The sequence below is a fragment of the Papio anubis genome, chromosome 17, assembly GCF_008728515.1.
Source record: "Papio anubis isolate 15944 chromosome 17, Panubis1.0, whole genome shotgun sequence".
In the NCBI taxonomy this organism is placed as follows: domain Eukaryota; kingdom Metazoa; phylum Chordata; class Mammalia; order Primates; family Cercopithecidae; genus Papio; species Papio anubis.
In genome coordinates, this window is record NC_044992.1 from 15,579,670 (window position 1) to 15,597,680 (window position 18,011).

The 18,011-nt window shown below is 51.6% G+C and overlaps 1 protein-coding gene across 1 annotated transcript in view; it reads left to right on the top strand.

Moving 5' to 3' along the window:
• Positions 1 to 222: 222 nt before the first annotated feature.
• ADORA2B (adenosine A2b receptor) overlaps positions 223 to 18,011 on the top strand; it is a 30,141-nt gene continuing 12,352 nt past the window's right edge. The window contains exon 1 of the mRNA XM_003912391.5: positions 223 to 880. Within this exon, the coding sequence (XP_003912440.1) occupies positions 357 to 880 (524 nt within the window). The 5' untranslated portion in view covers positions 223 to 356. The remainder of the gene's footprint in view (positions 881 to 18,011) is intronic.

Below are 18,011 nucleotides of genomic sequence, written 5' to 3' on the forward strand. Positions count from 1 at the left end.
CACCCCATCCAGTCGGCCTGCCCGGGGTGCGCAGGGTTAGCATGGAGTGAGCTCGCCCCTCCCGGGGGTGCGTGGCCCTGGGGGGTCCTCTCGCGGCGGTTCCTGGGACCGGCGGCCGCCGGGGGCAGAGCCCGGCCCCATCCCAGGAGCCGCCCGGACTGGAAGGCCGTGCGAGCGCTGGGACGCAGCCTCCGAGCTCGAGCGTGACGGGAAGTTGGGGCAATTTGTTAGTTATCCGCCGCCACCAAGACGCGGCGCTGCGCTTGGACCGTAGGGCCCCCGCGCGGGCGCGAACTTTGGGCTTGGGCGAGGGGGTGGTGCTCCGCCCAGCCCGAGACGGGCGGGCGCGCCGGCCAATGGGTACCGCCTCTTGGCCGCGGCCCCGACCCCTGGGTCCCGGCCGGCAGCTCCCCAGCCCCGAGGCTCAGAAGCGGCCGGCGGAGGCGCGGTCCGGGCGCTACGGCCATGCCCGGCGGGGCTCACGCGGCTGCCCAGCGCCCGGCGCGCCTCCGGTAGGGGACGCCCGGGGCCTGGCCGGCCCGGCCATGCTGCTGGAGACACAGGACGCGCTGTACGTGGCGCTGGAGCTGGTCATCGCCGCGCTGTCGGTGGCGGGCAACGTGCTGGTGTGCGCCGCGGTGGGCACGGCGAGCGCGCTGCAGACGCCCACCAACTACTTCCTGGTGTCCCTGGCGGCGGCGGACGTGGCCGTGGGGCTCTTCGCCATCCCCTTTGCCATCACCATCAGCCTGGGCTTCTGCACTGACTTCTACGGCTGCCTCTTCCTCGCCTGCTTCGTGCTGGTGCTCACGCAGAGCTCTATCTTCAGCCTTATGGCCGTGGCAGTCGACAGGTACCTGGCCGTCTGTGTCCCGCTCAGGTGAGACGCTCGGCGTCCCCCGAACTCGGGGCCCCGTCGGAGCTCCCAAATGGGTCGTTCTCGTAGGGCCAGGGTTCCTCCCTCGGGTACCCGAGACGGGACAGGCTGGCGGCACGCGGGGCGCTTGGAAGTCTGGTTTCCAGCCTGGCCACCCTGCCCCGCTAAACAAGTGCGCCCGGGCACCCAAGACGTCTCGGATGCGTGTCCCTCTAAGGAGATCCGCGTAGGGACAGCTCTAGGGGATCCGGGGAGTGCGGCGCCCGGGGAGGCGCCCTGGAAACCCAGGGGAAAGCGTCACCCTCGTGGGCGGGTGGAGCCCGGGGCGCGGGAGGTTTGGTGATCACATCTCCACCCCTGCCGCGAAGGTGGTTCCTAACACTCGCCCGCAGCGGCGGTGTCCACGAGAGCGGCCGCCCCAGAGCGGGGCCCCGGGTCCAGAGCGGCGGCCAGACGCAGTCCCGGGAGCTTCCCACCAAGGGCATGGCAACTTGGGACGCTGGGCATTCGCACCGTCAGGATGGACACGCATGAGCCAGCTTCAGAATGTGCCTGCTGCGGAGAGGCTGCCCGGCCCATCCCAGGGGAATGTGTCCGTTAACTTTGGGCAACGCTACCGACACTTGTTACTGCGTGTTTAATGGTGACTCAGATTACCTCCATATACTTTTAAAAGGAGTTACAGTGCTTCCTGGTGTCTGGCAAACGGCCTTACAGCCTCCCTGCCCTTGTGCAACCGTTTATCTCCTGCTGCCCTGTCGGGGAGCAGGCTGAGAAGTGCGGAAAATGGTGGCGAACTTACCTGTCCACTCTTTCTCCCACGCTGAGAAAGTCTAGGATTCAGGGGATGGAGTCAGCCAGCGACCAGAGTGGATTCCCAGTTGGGAGCTTTTTTTTTTTTTTTTTTTTTGAGACGGAGTCTCGCTCTGTAGCCCAGGCTGGAGTGCAGTGGCCGGATCTCAGCTCACTGCAAGCTCCGCCTCCCGGGTTCACGCCATTCTCCGGCCTCAGCCTCCTGAGTAGCTGGGACTACAGGCGCCCGCCACCTCGCCCGGCTATTTTTTGTATTTCTTAGTAGAGACGGGGTTTCACCGTGTTAGCCAGGATGGTCTCGATCTCCTGACCTCGTGATCCGCCCATCTCGGCCTCCCAAAGTGCTGGGATTACAGGCTTGAGCCACCGCGCCCGGCCCAGTTGGAGCTTTTGACTTCAACATTGAGAGTTTGTAGAAAGTATTTATTCTCTGTTTTTGGTGCCTGGGCCACTTTGGCATTTCTGAGGAGAGCTTGAGATCTCTGTAAATTTGGAGCTGAGACAGGGAAACTAAATCACAGACTAGGAAAGAAGGGAAGGAAGTCATTTATTGGGTGCCAACTCTGTGCAGACAGTTTATAACAAACATGTCCCCAGCAGTCCTTGCAGTAATACCAGAGGATAGGTGCTGTAACCTGCATCTCATAGAGGAGGGGTGGTGGCTCAGGGAGGTTGGAGTCTTGCCCAGGATGGTGTATCAGGGATGGGTGTCAGAGCCGGGGTTTGAACTCACAGCTGGCACCATGTCCCCACCCATGGCCACCTTGCAGGGCCATGTGTGGCACTGTGTTTGGGAGACAGGGAGAAAAGTGCTCTGCCGTTTCTGGAGGAGGAGCCTGCCTGCAGTAAATTGGTGGTTGTAGGGGAATGTGTTTGTGGGAATGGAGCGGGAGAATGCTCCCCGAGGCCATTTGAGTAGGCAGATGTGTTGGGCTTGGTTGCTGTGGGTTGTGTTGTGGATCCCAACAGGAACAGGAACCTCCTGCTTGGGACGGCTGTGAGCCACATGTGGGTGTCTGGCCGCTCTACATGCTGCTGCCCATGCTGTTGGACCAGGAGGCCTCATGCCTCCCATCAGGTGTGACAGCCCAGGGATTTCCAAGGCTTAGGGAGGACAGCAGTCTCTTCTCTCTCTTCTGGGTCCCTTCCCCCTGCCTTTTGGTGTCATCGTTGCTACCTGATGGCCTCTTGGATGTTTTGCATCTAGCAAAGGAGTCACGAGCCCCAGCCTGAGTTGTCCATCTAGTGGAAACCCCTTGGACTTGCCCTGGCAGAGACCAGAGACCCAGAGAGGAGTTACTGGAACAATCTCCCAGGCCACAGGGAGCAGGAAGTTCTATAAAAGTTTAAATCTGTTCCTTCTTGTCCTGGTTTGTGTTGGGTGGGGTCTTGAAAAAAAAGGGTGTGGGCGTGTTAAGGGGAAAGTGCTGTGAATCACAGGCCCTGAACTTCTTTGCATTGCCAAGGGCAGGAAGGGAGAACACTGAGGCTCGCCCCATCCTGCCTTCCTGGCCCTTCCACAGAGCTTGGAGGTCTGGAAGAAGTGCACAGGCAGTCCCCAGCTCCCTGCCCCAGAGGTACTCATCTGACCTGGCCACAGCACCACCCCAACCCTGGTGGGTGGGAGAGGTGTACTGGGGCCCCCAGGGCTTCCCTCTGCGGGGGCTGGTGCCTGGGGCAGGCCTTCCCTCAACTGGCCTAGCAGTTCATGGCCCCTTGGGAGGAGGTTAAAATACAGATTACAGGGCCCCACCTGGTTGTACTGAATCAGAATCTCTGGAGTGGGATGTCGGGGGATTCCAGCAGTGGGATCTTTAACCAGGGACATCTGGTTCCACCTATCTGAGAACCCTCCTAGAGTTGGGGCCTGAAGCTCTCTTCACTTGACTGACACAGGCTGAGTGCAGGGCGCCCCAAACTCTGACTTGGCCCTGAGGCCCTCCTGGGGTCGTGGAAGTCCAGGTGAGAGTAAAGTCGGAAGTGCCCTGTTTGGGAGGAGGTGTCTCTCCTTTGAAGCCAAGCAATAAGGAGGGTGAGGTGCAGGGAGTGAGGGCTTAGGCAAGGACAGTCCTGGGACCTACCCCCAATTCCTCCCGGTTCACGGGCTCCAAATGTGAGGCCTGCAGCCGCAGAGACCACAGCCCCCACCTGCCACCGCGTTGCCAAGGTGTTTAGGTGTTTACTGATATGACAGATGACAGTGTAGAAGGGAGGGGAGCCCCGAGGGAATGCCGGGGACAAATATGACACCCTTGGCCTGGCTGGGAAAAGGAGTGTCTGCTCACACCAGGCACTGCCCTTTGCCTTCAGGACAGGGCTGGCCACAAACAGAAGTCCATTGCCTCTGGTTCAAGTCCATAGACAGTTCCTGATGTTGGGGCCTGGCAGGGGGTCCCGTCCCAGTGGTGCGTGCAGCTCCTGGGCCGGGGCAGGTGGGCGTTTACAAGCAGGAGGGTGTGGGCCCTGCCCAAAGCTGCTCCCAGCTCTCACTTCACCCTCAGGGAGAAGCACTTCCTCCTCCCTGCTTGAATCCTGTTCCTTTCATGCCACACCCACTGTGGGGGCCTTCCCTGCTGGTAGACTCAGTTTCCCTGGCCCTCTGGCACTGAGTCTCTGGTGGGGCTGAGGCCAGCTGTTTTCCTAGTGGAACTGAAAGAGGGTGGATCCGGGAGGGTTTAGTTGGTCGGATGGGTCCAGCGCCATGTTTATCTGACCTATCCCTGGACCTTGACTGGTCACCCTCCCTACTCTTGCTACATTGAGGCTTCTCTCTGCGCCTCATGTATCTGGTCTTCGAGGTAGGGATTAAAGACCTCTTAGCAAGACTTTGTGCCTTGAGTGAAAATGTGGCCTCCACTTAGGGTGGGAGTTGGCGGGGGGGTTCTGAATGTTTTTCAAAACTTTAAAAAATTGAGCTATAGGTCAGCGCACGGTGGCTCACGCCTATAATCCCGGCACTTAGCAGGCTTAGGAGGGTGGATCACCTGAGGTCAGGAGCTCGAGACTAGCCTGGCCAACATGGCAAAACTCTGTCTCTACTAAAAACATAAAAATTAGCTGGGCGTGGTGGTGGGTGCCCATAATCCCAGCTACTCAAGAGGCTGAGGCAGGAGAATCGTTTGAACCCAGGAGGCAGAGGTTGTGGTGAGCCGAGATCACGCCATTTCACTCCAGCCTGGGCGACAAGAGTGAAACTCCTTGTCAAAAAAAAAAAAAAAAAAAAAAAAATTGAGCTATAGTCTAGGCACAGTGGCTCACGTCTGTAATCCCAGTGCTTTGGGAGGCCAAGGCGAACAGATCAGTTGAAACTAGGAGTTCGAGACCAGCCTGGCCGACATGGCAAAATACCGTCTCTACTAAAAATACAAAAATTTGGCTGGGCGTTGTGGCACACGCCTGTAAACCCAGCTACTCGGGAGGCTGAGGCAGGAGAATTGCTTGAACCCAGGAGGCAGAGGTTGCCGTGAGCCAGGATTACACCACTGCACTCCAGCCTGGGCGACAGAGTGAGACTGTGTCTCACACACACAAAAATTGAGCTATAATTCCTGTCCCATAAAATTCACTGGTAATGTTTGAAATAAACCTTGTCAGGGGCTGGATACGGTGGCTCACGCCTGTAATCCCAGCACTTTGGGAGGCCGAGGCAGGTGGATCACCTGAGGTCAGAGTTTGAGACCAGCCTGGCCAACATGATGAAACACTGTCTCCACTAAAAATACAAACATTAGCAGGGCATGGTGGCGTACACCTGTAATCCCAGCTACTCGGGAGGCTGAGGAAGGAGAATTACTTGAACCTGGGAGGTGGAGGTTGCAGTGAGCCCCAGTCTGGGTGACAAGAGCAAAACTCTGTCTCAAAAAAAAAAATAAATAAATAAAAAAGCTCGGCAGGAAGATATCTGGCTCTAGGTCGTATCCTGCAGCTTTCCCAAGAGCTCCCTCCTTGGGTTCACCCTTTTTCTGCATCAGTGTTATCTTTCTCTTCCAGATCATTCCCATGGGAATGAGTTGGATGATGGCCCCCTAAAAAACGTATGTCCATATTTTAATTCCCAGAACCTCTGACTATGCGCTTATACAGCCAAAACAAAAAACAACTAACCAAAACCCCACAAATACTGCCTTCTGTGGATCTTGAGAGAAGGAGCTTACTTGGATTATCTAGGTGGCCCCTTCATGCGATCACACTCAGCAGATAAATCTGCAGAGAAGGCCATGTGAAGGTGGAGGCCACAGCCAAGGAATGAAGGACGGCCACCAGAAGCTGGAAGAGGCAACAGATCCTCCCTTGGAACCTCTGGCAGGAGCGCAGCCCACACCTCGAAGTCAGCCTTCTGGCCCTGCTTGTTTTAAGCTGCTAGGTTTGTGGGGCTTTGTCAGAGCAGCACCAGGAAGCCACCCTCAGTACCCTAGATCAACGCCCCTTCACGTCCTCATCTATTCTTTTGCCTCCCCTCCCCCGCAAACTCCTCCACTTGTAACCAGGATGCCACTGAATTCTCCTGTCAGGTCACCCATGCGCTGTCCCTCTTCTGGCAGAATCGAGCTGTCACTTCTCGGACCTCGTTGAACATGTTCTCTCTGCAGCTCCTGGTGGGCACTGTGGGCCCCTAGCTGGACTCCTGCTCCCCCGTAACCACTCCACACAGCGGCCAGATGGATGACTTAAAACCTAAGCCGCATCGTACCATTCCCCTGCTTACCGCGCTGCCAAGGCACCGAGGGTGAAATCCCCATGCCCTACCATAGCCTGAGGCTGTGCATGGTTGGCCTTCACCCCCCAGTCTCACCACAGTCAAGTTCTTTTCTCACCCATGGTCTTTGCACCCCCATTCCTCACTTCACCCACCTGGAGAGACTTCTCAGCCACTGCATTGGTTTACCGCCATCTCTAGTTATCCCATTAAACCATGTCCTTACTTAGAGTCTCTCTGCACCCAGTGCGCTAGCTTTGTGGGCCGGGGCCTTGTCGTACACCCCAGGATGCAGCACGATGCTGGCACAGGCTAGGAAAGCACATTGTGGATGAATGCATGAGTGACTGGGTGAAAAGGGTACATGTCAGGCTACGTCATGCCCAGGGAACAGCGGGACATGTGGGAGGGGAGGGGAGGGTCCGAGACAGCAGATGTACAGTGAGGGCCCAAGGGCTCTGTGAACCACCAGAAGACCTGCTCCCACAAGTTCCAATGAACAGAAGACAGGAAAACCATCTTCTGAAAGCATCTCTCATGGGCCTGAGGGACAAAAGGATGGGGAGGAGTGCAGAGGTGTCCAGGGACTGCCAGGCAGCCAGCAAGGGCTGTGGGCCAGAGGCCCAGGCTGAGGCCAGGGGCTGCGGACGCGCAGGACGTGACCCATGGACCCTGGCTCCTGGTCCCATGCACAGGCCTGCGTCAGGGTATCACCCAGGCCTGGGTGTTACTTTGCTGTGATTTATCCTCCATTGTTAGTACACAGTCCTCCCAACTCCACTTCCCAGGTAGCAACCTTAAAACCAGCAGGTGCTGTTTATAATCGTGCTGGGGCCTCCAACTGAGATAAGGGGCTGGTTCCCGGTGTGTTGTTCCAAGGGACACACACATGCCTAGGCAGGGGCCAAGGTCTAGTTTGGTCAGTGAGGCCCTCAAACTTGTCTTGGAACCAGGTCAGAACTGGGGTAATTCAATCCAGAGGGTACCTGAAGGCCCTGTCCCCTCGGAGAGGGTAGAGTCAGCCTGACCTGGCTGGATGGTCATCAGGAGCACATGGGAACTGCAAGGCAGGGGAGATGGAAGTGGACTTGGCGTGTGCTGGGGTGCTGTGGACAGGTTCCCTCTGAAGGAGGCTGGGAAGGAGGGCCAACTCAAGCCACCTTGGGCCCTGCCCTGAGACCGGAGCCTGGAGCTGCTCCCAGAGGGCAGAGGCCTCCTCTCCAGACCAGGCACAGCCTGCAACAGCTCTGCATGCCTGGAGGTGACCAGGTGCCCTGGAGCAGCACAGCCAGGGAAACGGCCCATGAGATCACACCATGGGTGTACCCTGCAGGTACAGATGTGGGGAAGTGTCCTCAGCCATTCTGGACATTGAGATTTTCAGTCTTATGAATGGCAGCCATTGTTCCCAAGCCATTTCTGGGTGCCAGGCACCTTACATCCATAATCTCCTTTGATCTTTACAACCACCCTATGGAAGCAGATACAGTTATTTTCACACCTCACAGATAAGGAGATGGAGGTGCAGAGAATTACGTTTAGCCCAGGGTCACACGGAAGCCAGGACTGAGTCAGCCTATCTTCCCAGGAGCCCTTAACCATCATGTGAGCAGCTAGCGGGAAGGGCTGCACACCCCGAGGTCACCTCCAAACACCCCCTTGATGAGGGGTCCCTTCTAGTGGTGGATGAATAAGGACACTGGCAAATTGTGATTAGATCCCTTTAATTATTACCTGGACAAAGAAGACTCCAGCTAACCCATCAAATGGACGAGTGAAGAAAGCTAAGCCCTGGCCAGTGTGAATGGAATTTCACAGCATTTGCCTGACAGCTGTGAGGCCCTGTGGATCTCCTGCCACCTGCTCCTTCCTCGGATTGGGGAACTGAGGCCCAGCCTTTCCTTTTGCCTCAGATTCATTACTGACTCCAGAATGAGGCTTTAACCATGATTATTCTTCCCTAAGGTATTATTAACTTGATAGGCTCTTGGACTCTGTGGCTCACCAGCTGATAGCACCATGGGCAGTGGGAACTCAATGGCAAATAGCAAATGTATCTTCTTGGACAGAATCGAAGTGGAGAACAGCCTGTGCCAGGCACGGGCGGGCAGGCAGGCTTCCACTCAGTCTGGGCTGAGGGGCAGTGGTTCTTCTGTAGGGTGGAGGGTTGAGCGGTGTGGTAGGTGGGAGGAGAGTGCCTGCGGAGCTGGGAGTGCAGGGTATGCCGGAGCAGGGGGACTCCTGAGCTGGCCTGGCACCTTGGGTGCTTCGCACTTTGGGGATGTGAGTGGGCACGAGATTCGGGCTGTGGTGGGGGACGGGGCCAGGGAGCAGGCAGCTGGAGGAGGGCCTAGAGCTTGCTGAGGGGTTTGGATTTTGTCCTGAAAGTGCTGGTGAGTCCATGAAGGAGTCGCATTTATTATTTTCTATGTTTTTGAGTTACAAATCAACCAGTGGGCATAGAAGTAAACAATCAGGCCGGGCGCGGTGCTCAAGCCTGTAATCCCAGCACTTTGGGAGGCCGAGACGGGCGGATCACAAGGTCAGGAGATCGAGACCATCCTGGCTAACACGGTGAAACCCCGTCTCTACTAAAAAAAATACAAAAAAAAAAAAAACAACTAGCCGGGCGTGGTGGTGGCACCTGTAGTCCCAGCTACTCGGGAGGCTGAGGCAGGAGAATGGCGTAAACCTGGGAGGCGGAGCTTGCAGTGAGCTGAGATCCGGCCACTGTACTCCAGCCTGGGCGACAGAGCGAGACTCCGTCTCAAAAAAAAAAAAAAAGTAGTAAACAATCAAAAGTACAAAAGGGCCCAAGAAGGAAAGCAAGAGTCCCCCGACAGTCCCTCTGCCAGGGGCAGCCCCCAGACCATTTCTCTTGGCATTTGCCCCAAGGGGTGCTCCGGGCTGAGCCCTGGTTTTGTGCTGCCATCTTGGAAGCAGAATCTGTTGACTCTCGACTGTGAGCCGCGAGGCCCGTGGCTCATGCCAGCCTTCTCCCCCACGTCCCACTTTAATTTCTGTTGTGTTTTGATTTTTTTCCTGTGGACATTTCGGCCTGTATTTCTGTCAGGTGGTGATTATATCTGCTGACTGTCAAGAAAAACGAGGAAGAGCGTGTCCCCCATTCCTTTCCCAGGTCTGCTCCTGGTTTCTGTGAGCTGCGCTGTTACGGTGAGCACGCTGCCTCTCATGAGGTCTTCCTTTTGAAAGGTAACTTATGCTGCTATAAAGAAACCGATCCTGCACAGGGGGAAGCTGTGGAGATGTCACCTGTCTCGGATCTCTGCTTTCCTACTTTGCCTGTCAGAGGCAGCCACTATTTATCATGGCTTCCTCTGCACAGATTGTGTATTGAACACATTTGCATTATACCATGACTTTTATGCAGTTAAGGTTTATACCATGTACATTTTTTTTTTTTTAAAGATGGAGTCTCACTCTGTTGCCCAGGCTGGAGTGCAGTGGTGCGATCTCAGCTCACTGCAAGCTCCGCCTCCCGTGTTTACGCCATTCTCCTGCCTCAGCCTCCCGAGTAGCTGGGATTACAGGCATGTGCCACCACGCCTGGCTAATTTTTCTATTTTTAGTAGAGACGGGGTTTCACCATGTTGGCCAGGCTGGTCTCGAACTCCTGACCTCAGGTGATCCATCTGCCTCGGCCTCCCAAAGTGCCGGGATTACAGGTGTGAGCCACTGCGCCCGGCCTAGGATCCTATTTTTAGATGCTATTCATTACTCAGACATTACTCAAAATTATGTCATATTTTAGCCTGCTTCAGGCTTACCATCTGGAAATTAGCATTTCCCATCTGGAAATTAGAAAGTTAAAGGAAGCAGCATGCCTTCCCACATCCTCATGGTCAGCCAGCTGCTTAATCACCCTCATGCTGAGCCTCCTCACCCCCTTTCTACGTGTGCCACATAGCTGCTAGGGCTTCCTTTACTGTGCCCTTGGAGTGGTTCCAGCATTTCCTGCATTCCGTGTTCTCTTTCTAGGATTTCATATTTGTTACACATGGAGATAAACTTTCTGGGTTCTTATATGTAAAAAATGTTTTTTTGGCCTGGTGCAATGGCTCACACATGTAATCCCAGCCCTTTGGGAGGCTGAGGCAGGAGGATCGCTTGAGCCCAGGAGGTTGAGGCTGCAGTGAGCTGCGTTCACACCGCTGCACTCCAGCCTGGGCAACAGAGTGAGAGCCTGTCTCAAAAAAAAGTTTTTATTTCTCAGATATGATTGGTTGGTTAATGGCTTGTGGTTCGGAATTGTTTTCCCTCAGATGTCTGAAGGGGTTGCTGTAACATCCGGTATATAACATAAGGATTCTTACTTGTAACTACTTGTAACTTGTATCTCTGCACTGGGAACCTTTGACATCATTTGTTTTTCCTTGGTGTTCTGAAATTTCGTGAGGCTGGGTCTAAATAGTGACTCTTAGTTTTTCTCCTTCATTGAGGATGGCACTAGTAGGTGAACCTTGCCAACCTGAAGACTTAGGTCTTTAGCTCTGAAATTTTCAAAGAATACAGTTGACCCTTGAACAACTTGGGTTTGAACTGCGCGGGTCCACCTAAAATGGATTTTTTTTCAACCAAACGCAGATTGAAAATATAGTGTTTGCAGGATATGAACCCGAGTATACAGGGGGCCAACTTTTCCTGGGGGCCCACTTCAGGATTTGATGCGGATTTTGGTGTACTTGGGTGCCCAAGGACAAATACCCTGTGTATACCAAGCGAAAACTGTATTTTCTTGATTAATTCCTTCTCTCCATTTCCTCTGTTCTTTCCTCTGGGATTTTTTTTTTTTTTCTTTTTTTTGAGATAGAGTCTCATTCTTGTTGGCCAGGCTGGAGTGCAGTGCCATGATCTGGGCTCACTGCAACCTCTGTCTTCCGGGCTCAGGCAATTCTCCTGCCTCAAGCTCCCGAGTAGCTAGGATTACAGGCATGCACCACCATGTCTAGCTATGTTTTGTATTTTTAGTAGAGATGGGGTTTCACCATGTTGGCCAGGCTGGTCTTGAACTCCTGACCTCAGGTGATCCACCCACCTTGGCCTCCCAAAGTTCTGGGACTACAGGCAAGAGCCACCGCACCTGGCCGCCTCTGGGATTCTTTTTTTTTTTTTTTGAGACAGTCTTGTTCTGTCACCCAGGCTGGAGTACAGTGGCACGATCTTGGCTCACTGCAACTTTCACCTCCCGGGTTCAAGTGATTCTTCTGCCTCAGCCTCTCGAGTACCTGGGATTGCAGGCATGCACCACCACCCCCAGCTAATTTTTTTATTTTTGGTAGAGACAGGGTTTCACCATGTTGGCCAGGCTGGTCTCGAACTCCTGACCTCAGGCGATCTGCCTGCCTCTGCCTCCCTAAGTGCTGGGATTACAGGTGTGAGCCACGCCTCTGGGATTCTTAATAGGCAGATGGGGACGTCCCCTCCTTTCCTGATCACTTCTCTTACAGTTCCCAGTGCTTTCTCACTCTCTGGAAGAGTTCCTTGATTTTTTTTTCCTTTGTTCTTCTATTTTTTAAATACAGTTTTGGCATTCATATGTTTACTTTTGATGAAGACTAAAGGATTTTAAATTGACTTTGAAAAACATTTTTTAGATTCACATGGTTGAGATTCTTCGTGTGGCACAGAGTGTACCTAATCTAAACTCTTCCCCTCCCCCACCCTTTATCACTAGGTCTCTAGCTGCAGCCTGGGGAGAGAGTGGGAGGGGGAGGGGATCAATGCCACAGCTCCCAAAGCTGGCCCGCATAGGCTGTCTTCCTCTCGATATCTGTTCTTTTTTTTTTTTTTTAATTTATTTATTTATTTTTTAACTTTTATTTATTTTCTCTTTTTTTTTTCCTGTTCTTTTCTTGATCCCATTCTGATCCCTGCTGTTTGCTAGACTGGAGCCTCTCATCCTGGCCATCCATGTTTCCAATTTAGGGCTCCATGGTTCATGCTGATGATCCTGTCCACCTTCTGTTTCTAGAAACTTATCAAAATCTCTGGTTTGCTGATATCACCCTCTACTTCTGTTTTTAGGATGATTATGTGTTGTTTTTTGTTTTGTTTTGTTTTGTTTTGTTTTCTTGGAGACAGAGTTTCTCTCTTACTGACCAGGCTGGAGTGCAATGGTGCAGTCTTGGCTCACTGCAACCTCTGCCTCCTGGGTTCAAGCGATTCTCTTGGCTCCTCCTCCCAAGTAGCTGGGATTACAGGCACATGCCACCACCATGCCCAGCTAATTTTTGTGTTTTTAGTAGAGATGGGGTTTCACCATGCTGGTCAGGCTGGTCTCGAACTCCTGACCTCAGGTGATCCACCCGCCTCGGCCTCCCAAAGTGCCAAGATTACAGGCATGAGCCACCGCACCCAGCCTGTGTGTCTTTACTGTCATTAAAGTGTGATTTTGTGAGGAGAGATAATTAGGTGGAACTTGGAATGCCAAGGTAGGATTTTAATCTGGAGTTTGATGTGGCCAGGTTTGCATTTTAAAAGTCACTGGAGAGGCGAAGGAAGGAATGGATGGGACAAGATGATATAGGGTAGCCACTTGCTATCCAGGTGAGAAGGAAAAAAGCATGACCAGGGCAGAGGCCATGGAGGTGGCAGCAGACTCTACAGATATTGGAGACTCGTAGAACCGCAATTTCTGTACCAGAGAAGGCTGATGTTTGATGCCAGCCATGGAGTTCAGCAGTCTGGAGCAGAGGAGCCACAGGTGAAATCATGTAGGAAAGAGTCCTGAGAACCACGGATGGGCCCTGGAGCCACAATCAGTGAGCGACACCTAGAAATGTGGGTAGTTAGGGCCAGGCTGAGTGGAACTGATGTGCGTGAGATCTGCAGTCGTGGAGCCGTGATGAGTCAGCACGCGTGACTGGCAAGCAGATCTAATCGACAGCACATAGTCGTGTGCTTCTGGCTAGAAGACAGGGCACACGGGGACAGGTTCAGGAGGACTTGGTGACTCAGTTGGATGTGGACATGAGGGAGAGGGAAGACTCCAGGATGACTCCCAGATTTCCAGTCGCCTGGGTGATGCCATCCTGAAGATGGGGGGCTTTGGGAAGGTGTTGCCTAGGTTGTGTTTAAGGTGCCTGCAGGTTGAAAGATGCAGTAGTGATCGAGTCTTGGGGAGTTTGGGGCTGCTAGTTCTTCCAGCTGGCTCTGGAGCCAACTCCTCCTGCTTTATGGGAGCCCTGCACGGTTCATTACTCCTGCCTCTTCCCTTCCCCATTTAAACTTTCTCATTATTCCCCATACATTGTCCAGTCACTGGCTTGGCTTGTGACATATTTAAGAGTTGGCAGTATGCGTGTGCATGCAAATGTATGAACATGTGTCTCTGTGTGTGTATACTCGGGGGTGGGATTAGCTCTGAACCGATGAGCTTGTTGCCTAAAGATAAGAATCCCACATTGGGTGTCCTGAGAGGAGAGATAGGAGAAACTGAAGAGGCAGAAAAGCTGGACTGGCTTTACTACAAAACCAGCAGGGGAATGGTTAGCAGTGTTATAGAGGGATAAAATACCTCCTAAATTTGGCATTTTCAGAAATCATTTAGCAACCTAGTTTTTTAATTGCAGGGACTTTAAAAAAATTACAAAATGAGTACAGTACATATTTGTATCTGACTCATCTAATGAAGTTTGTGGTTTCAGAAATAATGAGTCATTCTGAAACAGTGCATTGTTTCACAACTTTTAAGTTGCACAAGTAATACAGTGCATTACTATGTCTTTCACTTACATTCACAAATTATGAATATTTTGCTACATTTGGTTTCTCTCTCACACACATACACTGGCACAATGATCACATTCCGATTTTTTTTTTTTCTTTTTTTTAAGACAGAATCTTGCTCTATCACCCAGGCTGGAGTGCAATGGCACGATCTCAGCTCACTGCAACCTCCACCTCCCGGGTTCAAGCGATTCTCTTGCCTTAGCCTCCCGAGTAGCTGGGATTACAGGTGCATGCCACCATGCCCGGCTAATTTTTGTATTTTTAGTAGAGATGGAGTTTTGCCATGTTGGCCAGGCTGATCGTGAACTCCTGACCTCAGGTGATCCACTCGTCTCGGCCTTCCAAAGTGTTGGGATTCCAGGCGTGAGCCACCGTGCCTGGCCACATTCAGAAATTGTAATAGGTACCACAGTCTATAGTCAGATGTTCCCAGTTATCCAATCATATCTTTATAGTTGTTCTTTTTAAAAAATCCGGGTTCTATTAAAAGGTCATGCTTGCATTTAATATGTTCCTTTAATCTGAAAGAGTTCCTCAGTGTTTTGTTTGTTTGTTTTAGTCTTTCAAGACGTTAATATTTTCATCCAGGCGCGTTGACTCACACCTGTAATGGGAGGCCGAGCAGGAGGATGATTTGAGGCCAGAAGTCCAAGACTAGCCTGGGCAACACAGCGAGGCTCCATCTCTATGAAAAATAAGAAAATTAGTCAAGTGTGGTGGCGCATGCCTGTAGTCCTAGCTATTCAGGAGGCTGAGGTGGGAGGATTGGTTGAGCCCAGGAGTTCAAGGTTACAGTGAGCTATTAGATTGGTGCAAAAGTAATTGTGGTTTTGCCATTAAAAAAAGGCACATACTGGCCGGGCGCGGTGGCTCACGCCTGTAATCCCAGCACTTTGGGAGGCTGAGGCGGGCGATTCACAAGGTCAGGAGATCAAGACCATCCTGGCTAACACAGTGAAACCCAGTCTCTACTAAAAATACAAAAAATTAGCCGGGTGACTGTAGTCCCAGCTACTCAGGAGGCTGAGGCAGGAGAATGGTGTGAACCTGGGAGATGGAGCTTGCAGTGAGCGGAGATTGTGCCACTGCACTCCATCCTGGGCAACAGAGTACGACTTCGTCTAAAAAAAAAAAAAAGGCAAAAGTAGCTATTAGTTTTGCATCACCCTAATATAATAATGAGTGTACCACTGCACTTCAGCCTAGGCAACAGAGTAAGACCTTTTCTCGGAAAAAAAAAAAAAATTAACATTGTTGAGTTCAGGTGATTTTGCCAAATGTCCCTCAAGTTGAGTTTGGTTGTTTCCTTATGGTTACATTCAGGTTAAACCTTTTTGGTGGCAATACTGTCTACATGAGTGATGTTGTATCCTCAGTCAGTCCATCAAATAAGAAGGACACAATGTCTGTTTCTCCCATTGTTGGTATAAATCTGATCACATGGTGAAGGTTATGTCTGCCAGCGTTCTTCACTGTAAGGGTATGTTTTCCCCATTGATGATTCTTACCTGAATGAGTTATTACTATTGTCTTAGTCCATTCTATGCTGTTATAACAGAATACCACAGACTGCATAGTTTATAATGAAAACAAATATATTCTCACAGTTACGAAGGCTGGGAAGTCTGATATTAAGGTGCCAGCATCTGGCGAGGGCCTTCTTGCTGCATCATCCCATGGCAGAAAGTGAGAGGGTAAGAGAGGTGAGAGAATGAGCAAGCAAGAGACGGCTGCATTTGCGTTTATAACAGACCCACTCTCAAGATAACGAACCCACTCCCATGATAGTGACATTAATTCATTCCTGAGGCCAGAGCCCTCATGACCTGATCGCCTCTTAAAGGTCACACCTCTCAGCACTGTTGCATTGGAGATTAAGTTTCTAACACATGAACTTCAGGGGACACATTCAAACCACAGCAACCACAGTGATTAGAAAATGGTAATTTTCAGGCTGGGTGCAGTGGCTCATGCCTGTAATCCCAGCACTTTGGGAGGCTGAGGCGGGTGGATCACTTGAGGTCAGGAGTTCAAGACCATCCTGCCTAACATGGTGAAACCCTGTCTCTACTAAAAATACAAAAATTAGCTGAGCATGGTGGTGGGCACCTGAAATCCCAGCTACTTGGGAGGCTGAGGCAGGAGAATTGTTCCAGGAGGCGGAGGTTGCAGTGAGCTGAGATCGCGCCATTGCACTCCAGCCTGGGCAATAGAGCGAGACTGCGTCTCAAAACAAAACAAAACAAAAATTGTTAATTTTCTTTTTTTCCTCATTGCTTCCACATTTATCAGTTTGCATTCTTCTGTAAAGACATGCTTTAGCTTCTCCTTGCCCTTCCTTATTTTATTAATGTCAGTATGGACTTACGGAATTTTATTTTCATTAAATGAGTTATAATCCATTCGTGTTATTTATTTTATTTTTATTTTTTAAATTTTTTTGAGACAGAGTTATGTGCTTGTAATCCAGGCTGGAGTGCAATGGCGCGATCTCAGCTCACCGCAACCTCTGCCTCCCGGCTTCAAGAGATTCTCTGGCCTCGGCCTCCTGAGTAGCTGGGAGTACAGGTGCCTGCCACCACGCCCGGCTAAGTTTTGTATTTTTAGTAGAGACGGGGTTTCACCGTGTTGGCCAGGCTGGTCTCGGACTTCTGACCTCAGGCAATCCACCCGCCTCGGCCTCCCAAAGTGCTGGGATTACAGGCGTGAGCCACCACGCCTGGCCCGTGTTATTTATTTTGATGCCCAAGGTCAGCCAGTGACAGAGGGCCTACAAGGCCACTTCTGTTTGAGTGTTCCCATTGTTTTTGAGCACTTTCTTATATTTTGGCATAGAAAGGTATTCCAGGCTCACGTTATAGTTTCCAGTTTGAGTACTAGCCATTTTCCAAAGAGCCTTGGTTCCTTTTAGTGGAGAATTGCATATAGAAACCAAGATTTGAGTAGATTTGCTTAGTGCTACTGGAGTATCATTTTTTCTGGGCCCTAGCAATAAACAGAGGAAGGAGGGTTTTTTTTTAAAAAAAAATAGTGAATTACAAGAACTCTTGCTTACAATAGAATGCCGTCTAATTAATGAGAAGGAATGATTGAGTTAAGCAAATCACCATTTCACGACTGCCATAGTAAGAACTGATTCAGGCAAGAATCATCAGTAGGTGCTAAAACTCATAGGTGAGGGTTTGATGAAGAGTAAGATTCTTATAGTCCCCAAACACGTACCACAAGATACCTACTAATTAAAATGGGAACGTTATGATGGAGAAACCTGGCAGACACCACATCAACCAAGTGCCTTCTCATGTCCTCTCTCACCGGTCGCTTGTGTTTATGGCGGCTGATGCTTTTGACAGTTAATGTCACATCTGAGGCAGTGTTCCGTGACCCCAGCCATGGGAGGGCACTTTTGGGGCAGAGGACAGATTGTCCTGTTCTCTTTTGGTCTGGTTCCAGGCAGGAGCCCTTTGTCTCAGGGGCTGCTTATTTTATGCGAAGGAGATCAGAGTCTGGAGCCCATCAGCTTTGGGCTGTCTCTGTGTCCCATGTGATCCATGAAAACAGCGCATGAGAATCACCAGTCCCAAAGGGGGAACTCTGGGAGACCTGGTTCTAGCCCCTACCCTCACCTCAACTGGTTGAATCACTGGTGGACCACCTTGGATTGCCTCTTTTTTTTTTTTTTTTTTTTTTTTTTTTTTTGGGGAGCCAGTCTGGCTCTACATGAGCTGGAGTGCAGTGGCGGGATCTCAGCTCACTGCACTCCATGCTCCTGAGTTCCATGCATTCTCCTGCCTCAGCCTCCCGAGTAGCTGGGACTACAGGCGCCCACCACCTCGCCCGGCTAGTTTTTTGTATTTTTAGTAGAGACAGGGT